At 41.0% G+C, this 16,291-nt stretch overlaps 1 protein-coding gene across 1 annotated transcript in view; it reads right to left on the bottom strand.

Annotated features, from left to right (window-relative positions):
- The window catches only part of dennd11 (DENN domain containing 11), a 49,181-nt gene extending 33,663 nt beyond the window's left edge, over nt 1-15,518 (bottom strand). The window contains exons 1-3 of the mRNA XM_063057954.1: nt 15,074-15,518; nt 7,738-7,837; nt 3,112-3,270 (exon numbers count right to left, since the gene is read on the bottom strand). Coding sequence (XP_062914024.1) covers nt 3,112-3,270; nt 7,738-7,837; nt 15,074-15,308 — 494 coding nt within the window. The 5' untranslated portion in view covers nt 15,309-15,518. The remainder of the gene's footprint in view (nt 1-3,111; nt 3,271-7,737; nt 7,838-15,073) is intronic.
- Between the last annotated feature and the right edge of the window lie 773 nt (nt 15,519-16,291).

Genomic DNA, 16,291 nt, shown 5'->3' with positions numbered 1-16,291 from the left:
TGCAAAGTGCAAGTCTTCTAAAGCAGAGAATGCCTCTCTGCTTATCTTTCATTGTTTGCCTCATAACCCAGTCAATCACCAGGTTAAACAATATCGTCATCATCATGCAGCCTTGCCTGACTCCTGTCTTGACTTCAAAGCTCAAATTGCAGTCCCCAGCTGTGCAGGTGAAATTAGCATAGAAACTCTGAATAAGCTAGACAATTTTGGAAGGTATCCCATATGATTTGAGAATTCACCAGACTCTCCCTATGGTATCAAACCTTTTCAAAGTCCACGAAATTCACATAGAGTTGTCTCTGCCACTCTGTGAACTGTTCTAAAATGTTAAATAATAATAAAATTACATTCTATTCTGTTGACAGTAGTGTCATTCAACACATATGGAGGGAAAAGTTTAATCTTTCATGGCCGCCAAAATGATACTGCTCAAGATCTTTAAAGATATGAAATGAATGTAAACAGGACTCACTCACTTTGCAAAGAATATGAAATGCCAGTTGTAAAATAAAAATGTGCAACTCCTAGCATTTCATAGTTTTGCTAAGTGAGTGACCACTGTTTACATTCATTTCTGCGTGTCACAAATGGTTTTAGATCTATTAGATGTACATTATAGTTCATTAAAATATTTCTACCAGTGAGAGATTTGATCTACATAAATCTGAGGCAATCATTTACAATGTACTGATGTCAATGTTAAACAAAGGTCTACTATGTGATTTACAGGAAGGTTCATTTATTTCAGTTAGCTTGGATCCATTAAACAATAACGAAAGCTATTCTCCCTTTTGCCGCTTTATTTTCTTCAATTGGTTGGGATATCATCTACATGAAATGATTGTAATCAGGGCAGACAACACCAAAACAAATTTGTTGGTGTTAAAAGGAGTTGAAGAAAACATACAGTGATAATCACTGGGCAAACTATGCAGAAACATTTGTTACTGATTTAGGAATTTATATGGTTCATAAATCAAGGGCTGCACAGCAGTGTAGCAGTTAGCATTGCACTATTACAGCACCAGTGATGGGTTCGATTCCACTACTATCTGTAAGTAGTACACCTGCCCTGTAACCATGTGGGTTTCCTCTGGTTTCTCTGGTAACGTCCCACATTCCAAAGTCATGGCGGTTAGTAGGTTAATTGGTCATATGGGTGTAACTGGGTGGCGCTGGGCTGAAAGACCATAGTTGCCATGCTGTGTCTCTAAGTTAAACAAAATACACAGCTCACTGTCTTCCATTCAATGCCTATTCCATTCTTTACGGAAAAAGATTATAAATGTTCCACTATAATACTATTTGTGTAGAAGGCCTAAAAGATTCTGGGTGTTCTGTGAGCCTCGAGTATTCTTAATAGCTAAAACATGACAGCTTTGAGTTCCTTTCTCTTGGACTAGCCCTAGAGAGAATTTTGATGATTTTTAGGACAGTGCAAATGCACAGAAAGGGTGGCGCAATCGTGGCACAGGTCATTTAGCTGTCTCACTGCTCCAATAGCTCAGGTTTAATTCTAACCTTGTGTGCCGCTGGTATGAAGTCAGCACATTCTCTCTGTGACCAATGGTCCTCTTGCACCCTGGGAATGAGGGAGGGGCCAGTGAAAGATTGATGGTTATTGTTAATTAGGCATTATAAATTCACCCCAGTGTTGGCAGGAGAGAAATGAAACAGGGAAGTTCATGCAAGAGAGAAGAGATTACAGGGAAATAGATGGGGGGCCGGATATTGCCTCTAGAGCTGATAGAGCCCAAAAGTGAATAGCTTCCTTCTATGAGGAATATGAAAACATGTTTTAGGAACTATGAAGGAATATTTTCTATTACAAGGGAAATACTCAAAACTTTTGGAAAAAAATCCTTATAGATCCTTGCACCTATTTGTGGTTTGCTTTTCTTGTAACTAAACAGCTTCTATTCAGAAGAGAAACTATTGAGAAAACTGAATTGTCAGAGTCTGAAGTTGCACCGTACATCTGTGACAATTGAGTAAACTTAGCACGGAGACTTGGAGAAATATTTACTACATTAGACACAAATATATCCCTGTGGTATTAAGTGATGGTATGTTAATTAGCAAAGAGGAATATAGAAACTGGTTTCATGTAAACTAGCCTTTGAATACACAGAACAGTTCTTGTTGAAAAACATGCCCAAGTAGAATGATGTTTAAAATAGCTTTGCTATCATCCAACTTATCATCCAAAGATTAATAGACAAGAATGATCTTTTTAATGAATGGGCAAACATAAAACCAATGTCCGACTATAACACACAGAAAATTCTAGTTTCTGTAAGGTGTAATGTTTTCAGGTGGGTAGAAATGCTATGGAGCACTCAAATCTTCTACCTGCCTGGCAGCACAGTCTCTGTTAAACAAACCTTTTCAATCAGGTCACCTGAAAGATAACTTCTTAGCGATTCTACAATGGACACCATTTTGTTCGATGGTAAATTTTGACTTGACTGCATATCATTCTGTGGTAAAATGTTGAAACAATACTGATCTTACAAAAGACTGTTAAAAGTACAATCAATAGGAAGCATTGCACAACAGTCAGCATTTTAGCAAGAAGCCAAGGCCTTTGAAGGAGAAATAGATGCTTAGTTGTAAGCACTGCCATATGTGTCTTTTTTTCCTCATATACTATACTAAGGCAATATGAAAATGGTCACCTTCACCCTACAGGATAAGCCACAATAAATCATAAAAGTAGTCATTAACTGGTGAAAAGACAAGAAAGATAAACAAAAGCAGGCAACCAAAATCATAAGCAAATGGTCCAATGCAAGGGTAAAGTGAAAACCCAATTAACTGTCATTAGCGAGCAACATCGGCACAAATCAGGCAACAACAGCTTTTAGTCTTTCTCTATAAAATCAAATCTATTGGTGTTGATTTGAATAACAATTACACCGAGAAGTACAAATTAAGAACAGTGGGTTCCTGAGACTAATTATGAACACAAGTGGCACTTTTAAGGATCAGTAAGAGACCTTTAATACCTATTACCAGAGGAAATCTAATTTTAAAAAAATTGCACATTAACCCTTTAAGTGTTAAATTGATTCATCACATATTAAGAGAAACTAGCATAAGAGCTCTCACCTGACCTGATTCTCCAGAAAATGCATGTATCTGTACAGAAGTGTATACGATGGGGAAAGAATTCCAACAGACTTCATTCGAGCACCTCGTTCCAGTTCACTCTCGACAGGCATGTTGGCAAAACATGCCATACCAAAGTAGTTACCTTTCCGAAAGTAGCTAGAAACATGAAATGATAGCTATTTGATTAGGAATATATAGGAACAGAAGTAGTATTTTACCTGTAAGCAGTTCTCAGGGCTAGTCTATAGATAACAAAAATATACAATAAGGATAATAACCAGAGTTTACTTCAGGCTTCATCGACACAACTGACAGCTTCAATTCTGAAGCAATTCAATATTTGTAAACCAAGTAGACCGTTGGCTAGACCACAATTGAAGCAGGCTTTCCCAGGAGGCCAAATTGACTAAAACACAATAGTAGATAATAAGCATGAGTAACATTTGTCACTTATCAGTCTATGCTCAAATATCATCTACGTCTTGCTGCACATAGATATGGATTGCTACATCTTTTAAGAAACTGCAGGTAGAATTCGACATTATACAATCAAAGGCAATTACCCCCACCATTAATCTTATGATTGAAGGAAGTATATTGACAAAGCAAGTTTTAAATGATAAAAACCTTCCAAAAAACGTTACTTTGATAAACACACAATATCCACCATTTTGTTGTTTTCCCTTCAATGCCAATGTATAGCATTTTTACAAGGCACTCCATGTTTGGAATTCACCATTCTATCCAAGATTGGACCAAAGAACAAATGAGGCCTGGGCAGAGCAATCGTCAGAAAGTTCACCAGAACACAGATTAACAGATACTGCTTAAATACATGCATTTTTCTAACAATTGAGAACAGACTAATAGAGCTGTGATTAACAAGGTTAATAAGCTAATATGCCAATGTTAAAAAAGTACTAGTGATTTAACTGTAATGAGGCAGCTTGTAGAGAGGAATTGCAGATTACGAATGAATGCAATAGGACTGGCTGGGACATCTCTTAGCTGCACCTACTGCATTCTTATTTTGCTGTTTAGAACATATACTTCTGTGCTACTACTCCACCAAGTTGACATTTCATTTTAGATATGTCCTAGCATGACCTTCATTGAACTATGGTTGGTACCCTATCTTGATCAGGAGGGCAAAAGAAATAACAGACCAAAAGGTTATTGTGGAAAAGAAATCAGAGCTGATAGCCCACTGCACCTCCTGAATGCTCAGCTTTGTTGCTAGATTAGCCCAATGGTAATGCCAGACATGATGCAGGGCACCTTGGGTAAAAAACTGGACTTCATTTCCACAAGAACAGAAATGCTGGAAGAACTTGGCCAGTAAAGCAGCATATGTGGAAAGAAATTAAATTACCAGCAGCACTTACTGCTGTCCCTATAAGGATTACTGTCAATGAAGAATCCAATAATGAGATCAAATATGCTTACCCATTGTGTTGGTTTCCTTCCCACCAACCCTTAGCCATTTCCCTTTGTCGCTCAGCAAAGGGGGAGCAAAGAAACAGCAGATGAACTTAAGTATTTTGTGTCCGTCTTCACCTTGGAAGACACTAGCAATATGCCAGAAATTTGATAGTGTGAGGGGGCAGAAGTAATCGTAGTTGCTATTACTAAGGAGAAGGTGCTTGGGAAACTCAAGGTCTGAAGGTAGATAAGTCACTTGGACCAGGTGGACTACCCCCTAGGGTTCTGAAGGAGGTAGCTGAAGAAATAATGGATGCATTAGTAATGATCTTTCAAGTATCACTAGCTACTGGAATGGTTCCAGGGGCATGGAATGTGCAAAAGTAGGAACTGAAATAGATAATGTGAAGAATAAAGTCAAGCCACAAAAAAAAGGTGAAGGGTAGGCAACAAGCTAAGAGGAATATTAAAATTACAAAATTAAATGTAATAGAAGTAATACCTTGATTACAGGAAACCTTAACTTACATGTGGGATGCATGAATAAAATTTCCTGTAATAAAGAGGAAAATCAATTCATGGAACATATCCGAGGTGTTTTTCTAGATCAATATGTGGACAAAACAACTTGGGAAATGGTGATTTTGCATCTTGCTTTATGTATTGAGAAAGGGTTGATTAATGATCTTGTGTTGAAGGGCTTTTGGGAAAGAACAGCCACAACATGAGAGAATTTTACTTTGTTTAAAAGTTCAATGCAAAACTAAGGTTTTATATCGAAAGTTAAGGCTAGAACATTAAGTACAGTACATTCCGATTAACTGGGCTATTGGTTAAACAGGACAGCTGTCTATTTGGGACAACTCTTAAAGAACAAAAACTAATCAAGAAAATAGTTGAGATTCCCTTTGTTTATTTGGGACAGTATACCACTTAATTGGGACAGGAGACTGTTGAACAGTTTCTAACTAGTGTCAGTTGCGTGCCCATTAGACTACACCGTGCTTGAGGAGAACAGTTTTTAAATAGTCAGCTGCATATGTTTGTGCTCAAAAAGTAATGATTTTGTCACTGATGGTTAGCAAGAAGTAAGCAGTAAGATAATTCAGAACAGCTTTGCTCATTGCAGTTTCAAGCGTTCAGGTTTGGAAATGCCAGAAATGGCCTGAAGTGAAAATGAAACAATTTCATTACTTCAACAAGTTAAGGAACTATGAAGAATTTAAAAGTATACAATTTTCTTGAATGTTATAATGATAATGAAGATTTGGAGAATGCAATGAGGAGTTTGAGTATATTAAACTGTATTCTCCAGCAGTTAGAAGAAAGAGATCTCATGAAAAACGAACAAAATTTTTTAAAGGGTTTTACTGGCTAGTTGCAAAAAGCACATTTCTCCTGACTCAAGAACCTAGGACCAGGGGCAGTTTGAGAAAAAGAGGTAAACCACTTAAGACTGAAAGCAAAGGAAATCTCCACTGCAGAAGGCTGTGGAGACTCAGTTGTTCGTTCAAAATAGATCAATAGATGTCTGCATTTTAAAGGAACTAAGAGAAATTGTGATACTGTTAGAAAAGTGGCATTAAGAAAATAGATCAGCAATTATTTTGAAGATCGGCAGAGAAGGCTTAGAGAAGCAGATCATATCCTGCTGTAATTCCATATGCCAATGGTGGTACTTATGTTACATACCCCGTAACTGGGTTGCCAACCCGCAGAAATGGATCACTCAGTTGGAGTCTGGTTTACTAGAACTAAGAAAGTTTTATTAAAGAAACAAGCAACACAGTAATCAAAAGGATAATGAATGCAACAGTTCAGCAGTGATAAACATACATGTACACAGAATTAAGATAACAGGATCAATCAAGCTCTATCGTTGTCTAGGGGTAAATGACCAGTTTCAAAGTGACGCAAAGTTCAGTTCAATTTAGTTCAGTTCAGTTCGCAGTAATCGCTGCCGTGGGAGATGGACAGTGTGGGGGAAGGAGAGAGAGAGCAAAAACGAATGAATATTCAAGGTTTCCATACAGACCTTCGCAGTCAGCTTTCGGGTGAGTCCTTTGTGATGTCATCTGAGGTCACCGACCGTGACCCCTCCGTTTCCAGATACGATCGTTTCCCTGCGGTGAACCTGGCACCCAGGCAAGGGTGGACACACACCAGGTTCCCGCCGATCGTGCCTTTCCACCCTGTGCATTTATGGCCCGGTACTTCCCACCGACTTGTGAGAGACGCACCGCTTCCAGGGTCTTGTTACCTCGGGTGTCGTGTGTGTCCTGCCTTAGCGAACCTGTCCCTTTTTATCCCCCTGCTGGGGTATCGCCTGTCCATCACTTCAAACAGTTCAGGGTTCAAAGGGGGAGCCGACCTTGACAGCTCTCCTTCCCCTTCATTAACATCTCCAAATGCTGCTCCATTGTTTTCCTTATCTCTCTCTCTCCTGAAGACAGGTGGCAGACCAACTGCTGATCCCACCAGTGCCAGCACAGGACAGCTACATCTTAATCTATGTGTATTCTTGTCACACTACCTAGTCATTCTGGTGATGAAAACTGAAGTTTCTCACTAACAATAAATCTTATGCCCTCATTTCCTGCTCTTCTAAGTCTTAATGAACACGTAAGTATAAAACCATATCAGAGATGAATCCCACCAAATGAGTCATCTTAAGTTGTTCCCACCATCAATGTCAGACTTTATTTGCTCAAGAACTAGCTACTTCAGGCAGACGTTAACTGGGTGGATTTGGAGGAATGTCCCCAGCAAGTATGGTAAAAATAGCCATTTCTGTATTAAGTAGCACATTACTCAAATAACTGTTATTACAAAAGCAGCTTGCTTATAATCTGGCATTTCCATCTTTATTTTTAATAATGTCAGCTCTTTATTTACAGATTGAACTGAAATTCTTGAACTGCCATGTTTGATTTAAAGTCATGTTTGCTGAACTATTGCTAGAGGCCTCTGGATTACATACTAATAATGTTACCACAATGCATTACATTACCAACCAGAAAACAAGTTTATAAACAAAATGGAAATCTGAAGTTCTTTCGACTGTTTTAATTCAAACTGGCACAATGTAAACATTTCACAAAGCCACCATTATGATTTACTAACTCCAAATGATGCATTTCATGTTATAAACCATGTTTACACAAGTTTACATCAGAAAATAAGAATCAGAAATCTCCTTACACAAAATCAGAGTTAATTCTGTGAGATCCACTCGCCATGGATTTAAATTCCACTCCTTCCAAGTCCACTTCTTGTGGCAAACGCCATTCAACAATGTTACCTGTGGAGAAAAATATTAATTATCAAGACAGCAGATTGAATTAATCACCTCACATCACAAATTTTGTCTTTTCCTTTCCAGCCTACTGAGTCAAAGATCTGAACAAGAAAACTTGAATTAATGGAAGAGAGTTACTTATTAATGACTTGTATACGCAATAATTACACTAATCTCCTTTAGCGCATCTTTGATAGTAATTGTTCATGCTGTTTTGGAAGTTAAAACATCTGAGAATGCCAAAAGTACGATAATTACAATAGCAGAGACTTGACAACAATATTCCTGTATCACTCTCCTTCTGTAGATAGGGTTAAAAAATAAGAGCAGAAAAGGGTTAAAGCCTCATAACAGAGTTCTTCAAATGTGTGTTATATTACATTATAATCAACACACCTTACAGAAAATAAAACAATGCATATCATACTTTGATTGTTAATTGTGTAAATAAAAACTAGCAGCTAAAGGCATCTACAGATTACTTTGTCTGTTAATACTATCGTATTAATATTACTTGAGGCCTGTATGTAATATACGTACAGTTTTACACCTTAGTCTCTGAGGAACATTGTTTTGTTCACCTGTACAATTGAATGACAAACTTGAAAATGAAGGGCAATTCTCTTCAAAAGGATAATCCATGTAAAATTGATTATCTTACATAGATGGAATTCTCAATCTAATTTACTACAGATCATAGAAACATAGAAAACCTACAGCACAATACAGGCCCTTCGGCCCACGAAGCTGTGCTGAACATGTCCTTACCTTAGAACTACCTAGGCTTACCCATAGCCCTCTATTTTTCAAAGCTCCATGTATCCATCCGGGAGTCTCTTAAAAGACCTTATCGTTTCTACCTCCACCACTGCTGCCAGCACAGCCCATTCCATGCACTCACCACTCTCTGCATAAAAAACTTACCCCTGACATCTACTCTGTACCTACTTCCAAGCATCTTAAAACTATACCCTCTCGTGCTAACCATTTCAGCCCTGGGAAAAAGCCTCTTACTATCCACACCATCAATGCCTCTCATTATCTTGTACACCTCTATCAGGTCACCTCCCATCCTCTGTCCCTCCAAGGAGAAAAGGCCAAGTTCACTCAACGTATTCGCACAAGGCATGCTCCCCAGTACAGGCAACGTCCTTGTAAATCTCTTCTGCACCCTTTCTATGGTTTCCATGTCCTTCCTGTAGTGAGGTGACCAGAATTGAGCACAGTGCTCCAAGTGGGGTCTGACCAGGGTCCTGCATAGCTGCAACAATACCTCTCGGCTCTTAAACTCAATCCAACGATTGATGAAGGCCAATGCTCCGTATGCCTTCTTAGCCAGAGTCAACCTGAGTAGCAGCTTTGAGTGTCGTATGGACTTGGACCCCAAGATCCCTCTGATCCTCCACACTGTAGATTGTACAGAAAAGATACACAAGGATATTGCTGGGACTGGAGGGTTTGAGTCATAAGGAGAGCCTGGATACACTTGGGGCCTTTTTCACTGGAGCAAAAGAGGCTGAGTCCTGACCTTATAGAGTTTTATAAAATCATGATGGAGCATAGATGAGATAAACTGTTGCAGTCTATTTCCTAGGGTAGGGGAGTCTAAAACTAGAGGAAAACAATTTAAAGAGGACCCTAGGAACAAGTTTATATGCAAGGAATTGCAAGGAAAGTGGTAGAGGCAAGTGCAATTACAACATTCAAAATACACTTGGACAGGTTCGAGTTATTGGAAAGGGTTAGAATGATACAGGCCAAATGTATGTAAATAGGCCGACCGCAGGAAGGCAGCTTGATCAGTACGGACGAGTCATGGAGCACATTTCTGTGCTCCATGACTCCATAAGCAGTATCAACACATCTCTCTATTTTCATAATTTACATTTCTATTATACTGGTAGGGGTACATCCAGAGAATGCTTCCTGGCTGGTACTAGCTTTATTGCTTTAATTGGCATAGAATTATCTTAAAACCTATCTGATATATTCACAAATTCCTCCTACTTGAATCTGTAATTTGGTTGAATTTGCATTTATATTGTACTTTCAATGCAAAATACATGGTAATACCTCACAATGAGAAAGCAACAAAACTCAGTAGCATGGTGGGAATCGAATATGTCAGAAAATTTCCTCATTACTGAAGAACAGTGATGAAGTTAGTAAAAGGACATAAAAGGTAGATACATAGATACTTCATTGATCCCAAAGAAATTACAATATCACAGGAGCATTACAAGTGCACAGATATAAATATTACAAGTAGAAAGAATAAAACAATAAGTTACCACAGTCTAACCTGAGGGGGTCATCACTTCCCTGGCTGTAGGTTGACTCATTATATAGCTTAATAACTGAAGGTAAGAATGACCTCACATTGTGCTCTTTGGAGCAGGGCATTTGGCTCAGTCTATTTCTAAAAGTGCTCCTGTGTTCAGCCAAGGTGGCATGCAGAGGGTGAGAAACATTGTCCAGAACTGCCAGGATTTTTCATACGGTCCTTTGTTCTACCACAGCCGCCAGTGTTCAGTATGACTCCTATAACAAAGCCAGCCTTTCTAATCAGTGTATTGAGCCTGTTGGCATCACCCGCACTGATGCCATTGCCCCAGTACTGGTGACAACAGACTGGTAGAAAATGTAAAGAAGAGGCCTGAACACTCTGAAGGACCTCAGTCTCCTCAGGACGTAGAGGCAACTCTGGCCCTTCTTGTACACAGCCTCTGTGTTGCTGTTCCACTCAATTCTGTCCTCCAGGTGCACCCCCAGGTACTTGTAGGTCCTCACCACATCCACGTCCTCACTACCAATAGTAACAGTGAGCGATGCAGGCTTAGCCTTCCTAAAGATCATCACCATCTCCTTTGTCTTATTAATGTCGAACTGCAGATGATTCAGCTTGCACCATTGACGAAGTCTCCACCAGCGCCCTACATTCATCCTCCTGTCCTCCCTTAATACACCCAACTATTGCCAAGTCATCAGAGAATTTCTGCAGATGACATGACTCAGTGTTGTAGCTGAAGTTCAAGGTATACAGGGAAAACAGGAAGGGAGCCAATATAGATCCCTGCAGGGTCCCAGTGTTGCTTATAACCATGTCTGACACACAGCTCTGAAGCCGCACATACTGTGGTCTGCCAGTCAGGCAATCCATTATTCAGGATACAATGGAAGTGCTAATCTGTATTGAATGGAGCATTTCCCCCAGCAATGATGGCTTTATTTTATTGAAGGCACTTGAGAAATTATATGTCGGTTGGAAATCTGGAGGGAGAAATAGCAGATTGAGTTCAATCTGGACAACAGATGAATTTTGCAAATCAAATGCAAGAGAAAAATATACAGTAAGATGCAAGATCTTTAGGAGCATTGGTGTATAGAGATCCTGATGTTAAAAGCCATAGTTCTGTGCAAGTGGCAGTAGTAAAGAAGATAAGCAGCACACTTGTCTTCTTCAGTCAGAGCACTGAGTATAAAAGTTGGGAAGTCATTTTCCAGCTGTACATAACTTTATTTTGGTCACATTTGGAGAAATGTACACAGTTCTGGTCACTACACTATAGGGAGGATGAAGAGGCTTTGGAGAGGAAGCTAAAGAGGTTCAACTGTCGGTCTACTTTACTAGCTAGGAGAGATTGGAGAAACTTTGGTGTTTTTCTTCTGCAGCATCAGGGGTTGAGGAACCACTTAACAGAAGTGTATAAAATGATGAGGCATGGGCAGATAGTTAAGAGACAGTTCCCTGAGGTGAAAATGTCATACTAGAGGGCATGAATTGAAGGTGAGAGGCGTAAAAGTTTAAAAGTCAGTGGAATAAGTTAGCAGTGGAACACAATGCTAGGGAAAGTGGTAGAAACAGAAGAACAACGTTTAAGAAACATTTAGACAGATGCATGAACTGGCCGGGAACAGAGGATACAGACCATACACAGGCAGATGGAATAGTTTAATTTGTCATCATGATTGGCATAGACATTGTGAGCCAAAAGGCCTGTTAGTGTGTTGTACTTTTATATACATCTATGCATCTACATATAGAAAATAAGAGTGCTTCAAAAAAACCCATTAGATATTACAACTGATGGTAGGTGTGGGATGCATGCACCCATGCTGGGGTATCCTGTGTTTGGATGACGTAACTACAGGAGGCAATAAAAGACAGAGTGAGTGTGTGAGTGAGACAGAGACAGAGACGTGTAGGGACGGGGTTCGTATTCTAGAGATGGAAAGAACAACCAGAAGACAGCAGAAGAGAGCCAGGAGAAATGCAGCCATGGTTGCCACCACTACCACATATACATGTCCCACCTGCAAAAGAGCTTGTGGGTCCAGGATAGGACTGTATAGTCATCAAAGATCTCACCGTTAAAGGAGTGGACGTTGTCATCGAATTTCGATGGACAACTGAAGAAGAGTGTGTGTGTGGCCTTCGTCGGTCATGGTTGACCATGGGTACTGCACCTCTGGTAGTCTCTGGGAGTGGCCTCTCCAGGGTGCAAGCCAGGGCAGAGTTGATATGGAGATCCATCTGTTGCCCATGCAGTGGGACCCCCCCACCCCCATGCTGATGACAGGTCCAAAGGAATGGCGAAAGTCGATACACTTTGGTGCCAGCAGCATCGCAGGAGTTGCCGTGCCAGTGCTGGGTACAGCACTCAGCTGCCTTCAGGACTCCGACTCCGGATTTTTCCTCGGGGTTTAATCCCAAAGCCTTTCCTGTGAGCGAGTATAGCCGCAAGGCAGCGGAGGTTTGAAATTGGGGTTTTCCCTCTCCTAGATGAGCTACCATCCGTGGTTACCGAGCCCCATCTGCCCGGAATAAAAGACTAGAGGTCTGGAAAAAGTAGAAATATCTCTGACCGTGCTTTGAAATTCAACCAATGCAACTAAAGCTATATCACATGCCTTTAAACATATCTAATCTTAATTATGTCTCAGGTGAAACTTTTTCGTAATGAAATCAAGTTCCATTAATTCTAGTCAATTTTGTATCAAGGATAAAATGAGTGAAAGGTCTTAACTTCAAATCTTCCCAGCCTTTACAATCACTGCAAAATTCTTACTCAATGCCCCGATGCGAGGTGGGCCTGTTTCACGGGGTTTGCTTATGTCTGTGCTGGACTGATACTGTGGCCTGCAATGAGTGGACTGCTGGATTGGCTGCAGTGATGCCTAGCGTTGTGAGCTTCAGCTCTAAATGCTGTTTGCTTGCTTTTATTGTTTGCATGGCTCGTTTCTTCTCTCTGTCTGCACACTGGGTGTTTGACAGTCTTTGTTTTTAATGAGTTCAACTGGGGTTCGTTGTTTCATAGCTGTCTGTAAGGAGTCAAGTCTCAAAGATGTATAAAGTATACACACTTTGATAATAAATGTACTTTGAACTTTGACTTTAAATTTGTTTCCACATTCCCTCTCAGTATTCCATGCCTCTGGAGCTGATGTACAAGAAATCACATATTCAATAATTTTGATTATTATAAACTTCATCCCTGAGCTCCAAAGGTGGGTAAATGGATTAAATTCAAGCAACAGAGGAAGAAAAAATTCCCAGCACAATACTAAATCAATAATTAAGTCCTGATTTCACAGTGATCAAGGGTACAAATAGAAAGCTAGTGGTGTGATAACCTCAATTAATTGTAACTGCCCTTCAGGTTTGCCTCCACGTTTCATATTACATGAAACAAACAGAATGAATAGATTGAGGCTGAGGAGAAAAATAGGGATAAAATTCAGCAATTAAATATCATAGCAAGATATTTCAGCCTGAAACATTTACTCTTTATTCCTCTCCATTGATGCTGCCTGATCTGTCTCATACGCTGAGTTCCTCCAGCATTTTGTGTGTGTTCTTTAATGAAGTTGTTGAAATTCTACCACAAAATTAAATGCAGAACTAAATCTAAGTGAAAGAAGAAAACAGACAGAGGAATAGTCTCAAAGGAGAAAATCTGCAGATGCTAGAAATCCAAGCAACAGATACAAAATGCTGGAGGAGCTCAGCATGCTAGGCAGCATCACGTTTTAGGCCGAGACCCCCTCACTACATTAAATATTGTGATGCAAATACCTTAACACATGAGATGTACTATTTATAAAACTGGCAGCCACTAACTTAACAGTAAGATTAGTCTTTATTACAATGACACATGATGGCAATAATAAACTTTCCCAAACAAGAGAAAACCCGCAGATGCTGGAAGTCCGAGCAACACACACAAAATGATGCCGGACCTCAGCCCGCCAGGCAGCATCTATGGAAAAAAAGTATAGTCGAAGTTTTGGGGGAGACCCTTCATCATACTTTCCCATTGAACTGCAGTCTGATTCATTAAATTAAGAACAAAGCGATTGCTGCTGCCCAGCACAGGAGTGGATCCAAGCCAAATCCAACTGGCTTACATTCCAACACATGCGATATTTTCTTTTTGCAAAGGAAGATTACACACCCAATCAGTAATATAACCATATCACAATATTGCACAATACCACAGGACACGGTAACCCTGCATCCTGTTACTCAATTCTGATGCCTAACAAGCAACTCTTCTTCCCCTGAACACCACTCATGCCTGTGCCAACACATAACTCTTTACTTCGGTATCAGAAGTACCCTCTTCACTCCTCAGAAGAGGAAGGAGATGGAGGAGTAGGGTGGGAAACAAAAACTGCAAAGAGACAAACAGGATTTGGGGTAGGCGTGTAGTGGAGACATTGGATACCCAGGCACTGGATTAGGATTCCAAGGATGGATCTACCCAGAAGGATGCACAGATGCACAAAATTGATTCCTAATGTGTCATGCATCGAGAGATTATGATCAGACAACGAATTGACACAATCTGCCGCAAAAGATAGAACTGCAGCTTTCAACATTTTTCGGTAAAAGGAATGACAACGAGACTGACAATCCAATTTTTCACAGGCTCATTCATATGAAGATGGAAGTGCTATATAGTCATACTTACAACTTTAAAAAATCCTCCTACCACATCCAAGGTTCGCCTCCTCTCCCCATATGCACAATACATCCAGTTACCCATCGCATCCCTTCAGATGCCAACCCTCCAGTACATCCCGCTCCCAAGTCTGCCTCCTCCCCACCTGAAAACAGGTATCTACTACAGGTGTTCCGCAAATTTCCCCTCCCTTTCACACGCCCCCGACCCTTCCGCGGCCATCTTCCTGCTGCTGTGGTGCAGCCATTTTAATGCGGGCGGAGGGCGGCCTCACCTGCTCTGGTGTCGAAAGTGACCACGAACACGGCGACCACCTGCTCCTCCTCTTCGCGCTCCGGGCCTCGGTGAGCCGCTCGTGGACCGCCCGGTACCGGGCTCCATCTCTCGCCACTACCAGCGAAGCTGCGCGGTCCAGGTACCGCTTCTGATCCGCTGCCCGGACCCGGGCCAGCAGGAAAAGCGACGGCAGGACCTTCCTCGTATTCTAGGAGAGGGGCGCGGTCCGCCATCTCGGCTCGCCGCCGCGTCTCCCCGTCACTCCGACCAACAACTCGCCGACTGCTCGGTTGCACCCGGAAACTGCCGCGGCCAACCGGACATGACGACAGACCAAAGGCACCTGCACGATACCATCTTGGGAAGGTCTCAGACTTACCTGCTCCATCGTCAGTTGGCTGAAATGGTGTGATCAAAAAGGGTGATTTGGCTTCTGAGGAGGCAGGGTAAGCACAGAGTTCTTCAACATCGTCCATGCTCTAAAAAAAATAGAAAAGGGTAGAAATACCCAGAGATATTATCATATGTGGAAAGAGAAATAACCAGCTGGAAGACTCCTTGTCAGTGGACCAGGGAGTCCCGGAGGGAAGAACATGCTGAAAGAAGAAGAGAGGGGGAAGAGAGTCTGGTCTCTCAACCTCCTTGGAGGTGGTGGATGTTGTAGAGCATGATCTATTGAATACTAATTCACTAGGCAACAGTACTAGCTCACTGAGAAACAGTTCTGCACAAATTCTGAAGGAGTACAATTTCACAGGCAGCAACTCTCACTGAGGAATGACGTCAGGCACTAGTGTCACAGGGAAGAGCAGGTCTGCTGCAAAAAGCTAATTTTCATGGCATTTATACCCAGGGTATGTATACCCATTACAATAACTCTTGAGTCCATCACTCTGCAGTCTCTTGCTTTCCTGAACATTGGAGTTTCCATACCAGGTCATGATTTAAACTTAAATGTGACTGTATGGTTTTCTAGACTTAATAGAAATTGTTAGTGAGCTACTGGCAAGAAGACCGATCAAGGGGGCTTAAGACCTGATAAGGATAGACAGTATTAAGTAGCAAACCCCTCCCAGTAGCTTTCTCAACTGGCCATGTGAAAGACTTTGGCCTCGTGCCTTATGACAACTTTGGAGGGTTGAATACCAGATTTCTACTTTGCTCCGTGCTGGTCTTGCCCAGAAGAAGGCAATGGTAAACCACTTCTATAGAAAAG

This window comes from Mobula hypostoma, chromosome 9 (genome assembly GCF_963921235.1).
Source record: "Mobula hypostoma chromosome 9, sMobHyp1.1, whole genome shotgun sequence".
Classification (NCBI taxonomy): Eukaryota; Metazoa; Chordata; class Chondrichthyes; order Myliobatiformes; family Myliobatidae; genus Mobula; species Mobula hypostoma.
This window is presented reverse-complemented; position numbering and strand designations above follow the sequence as displayed.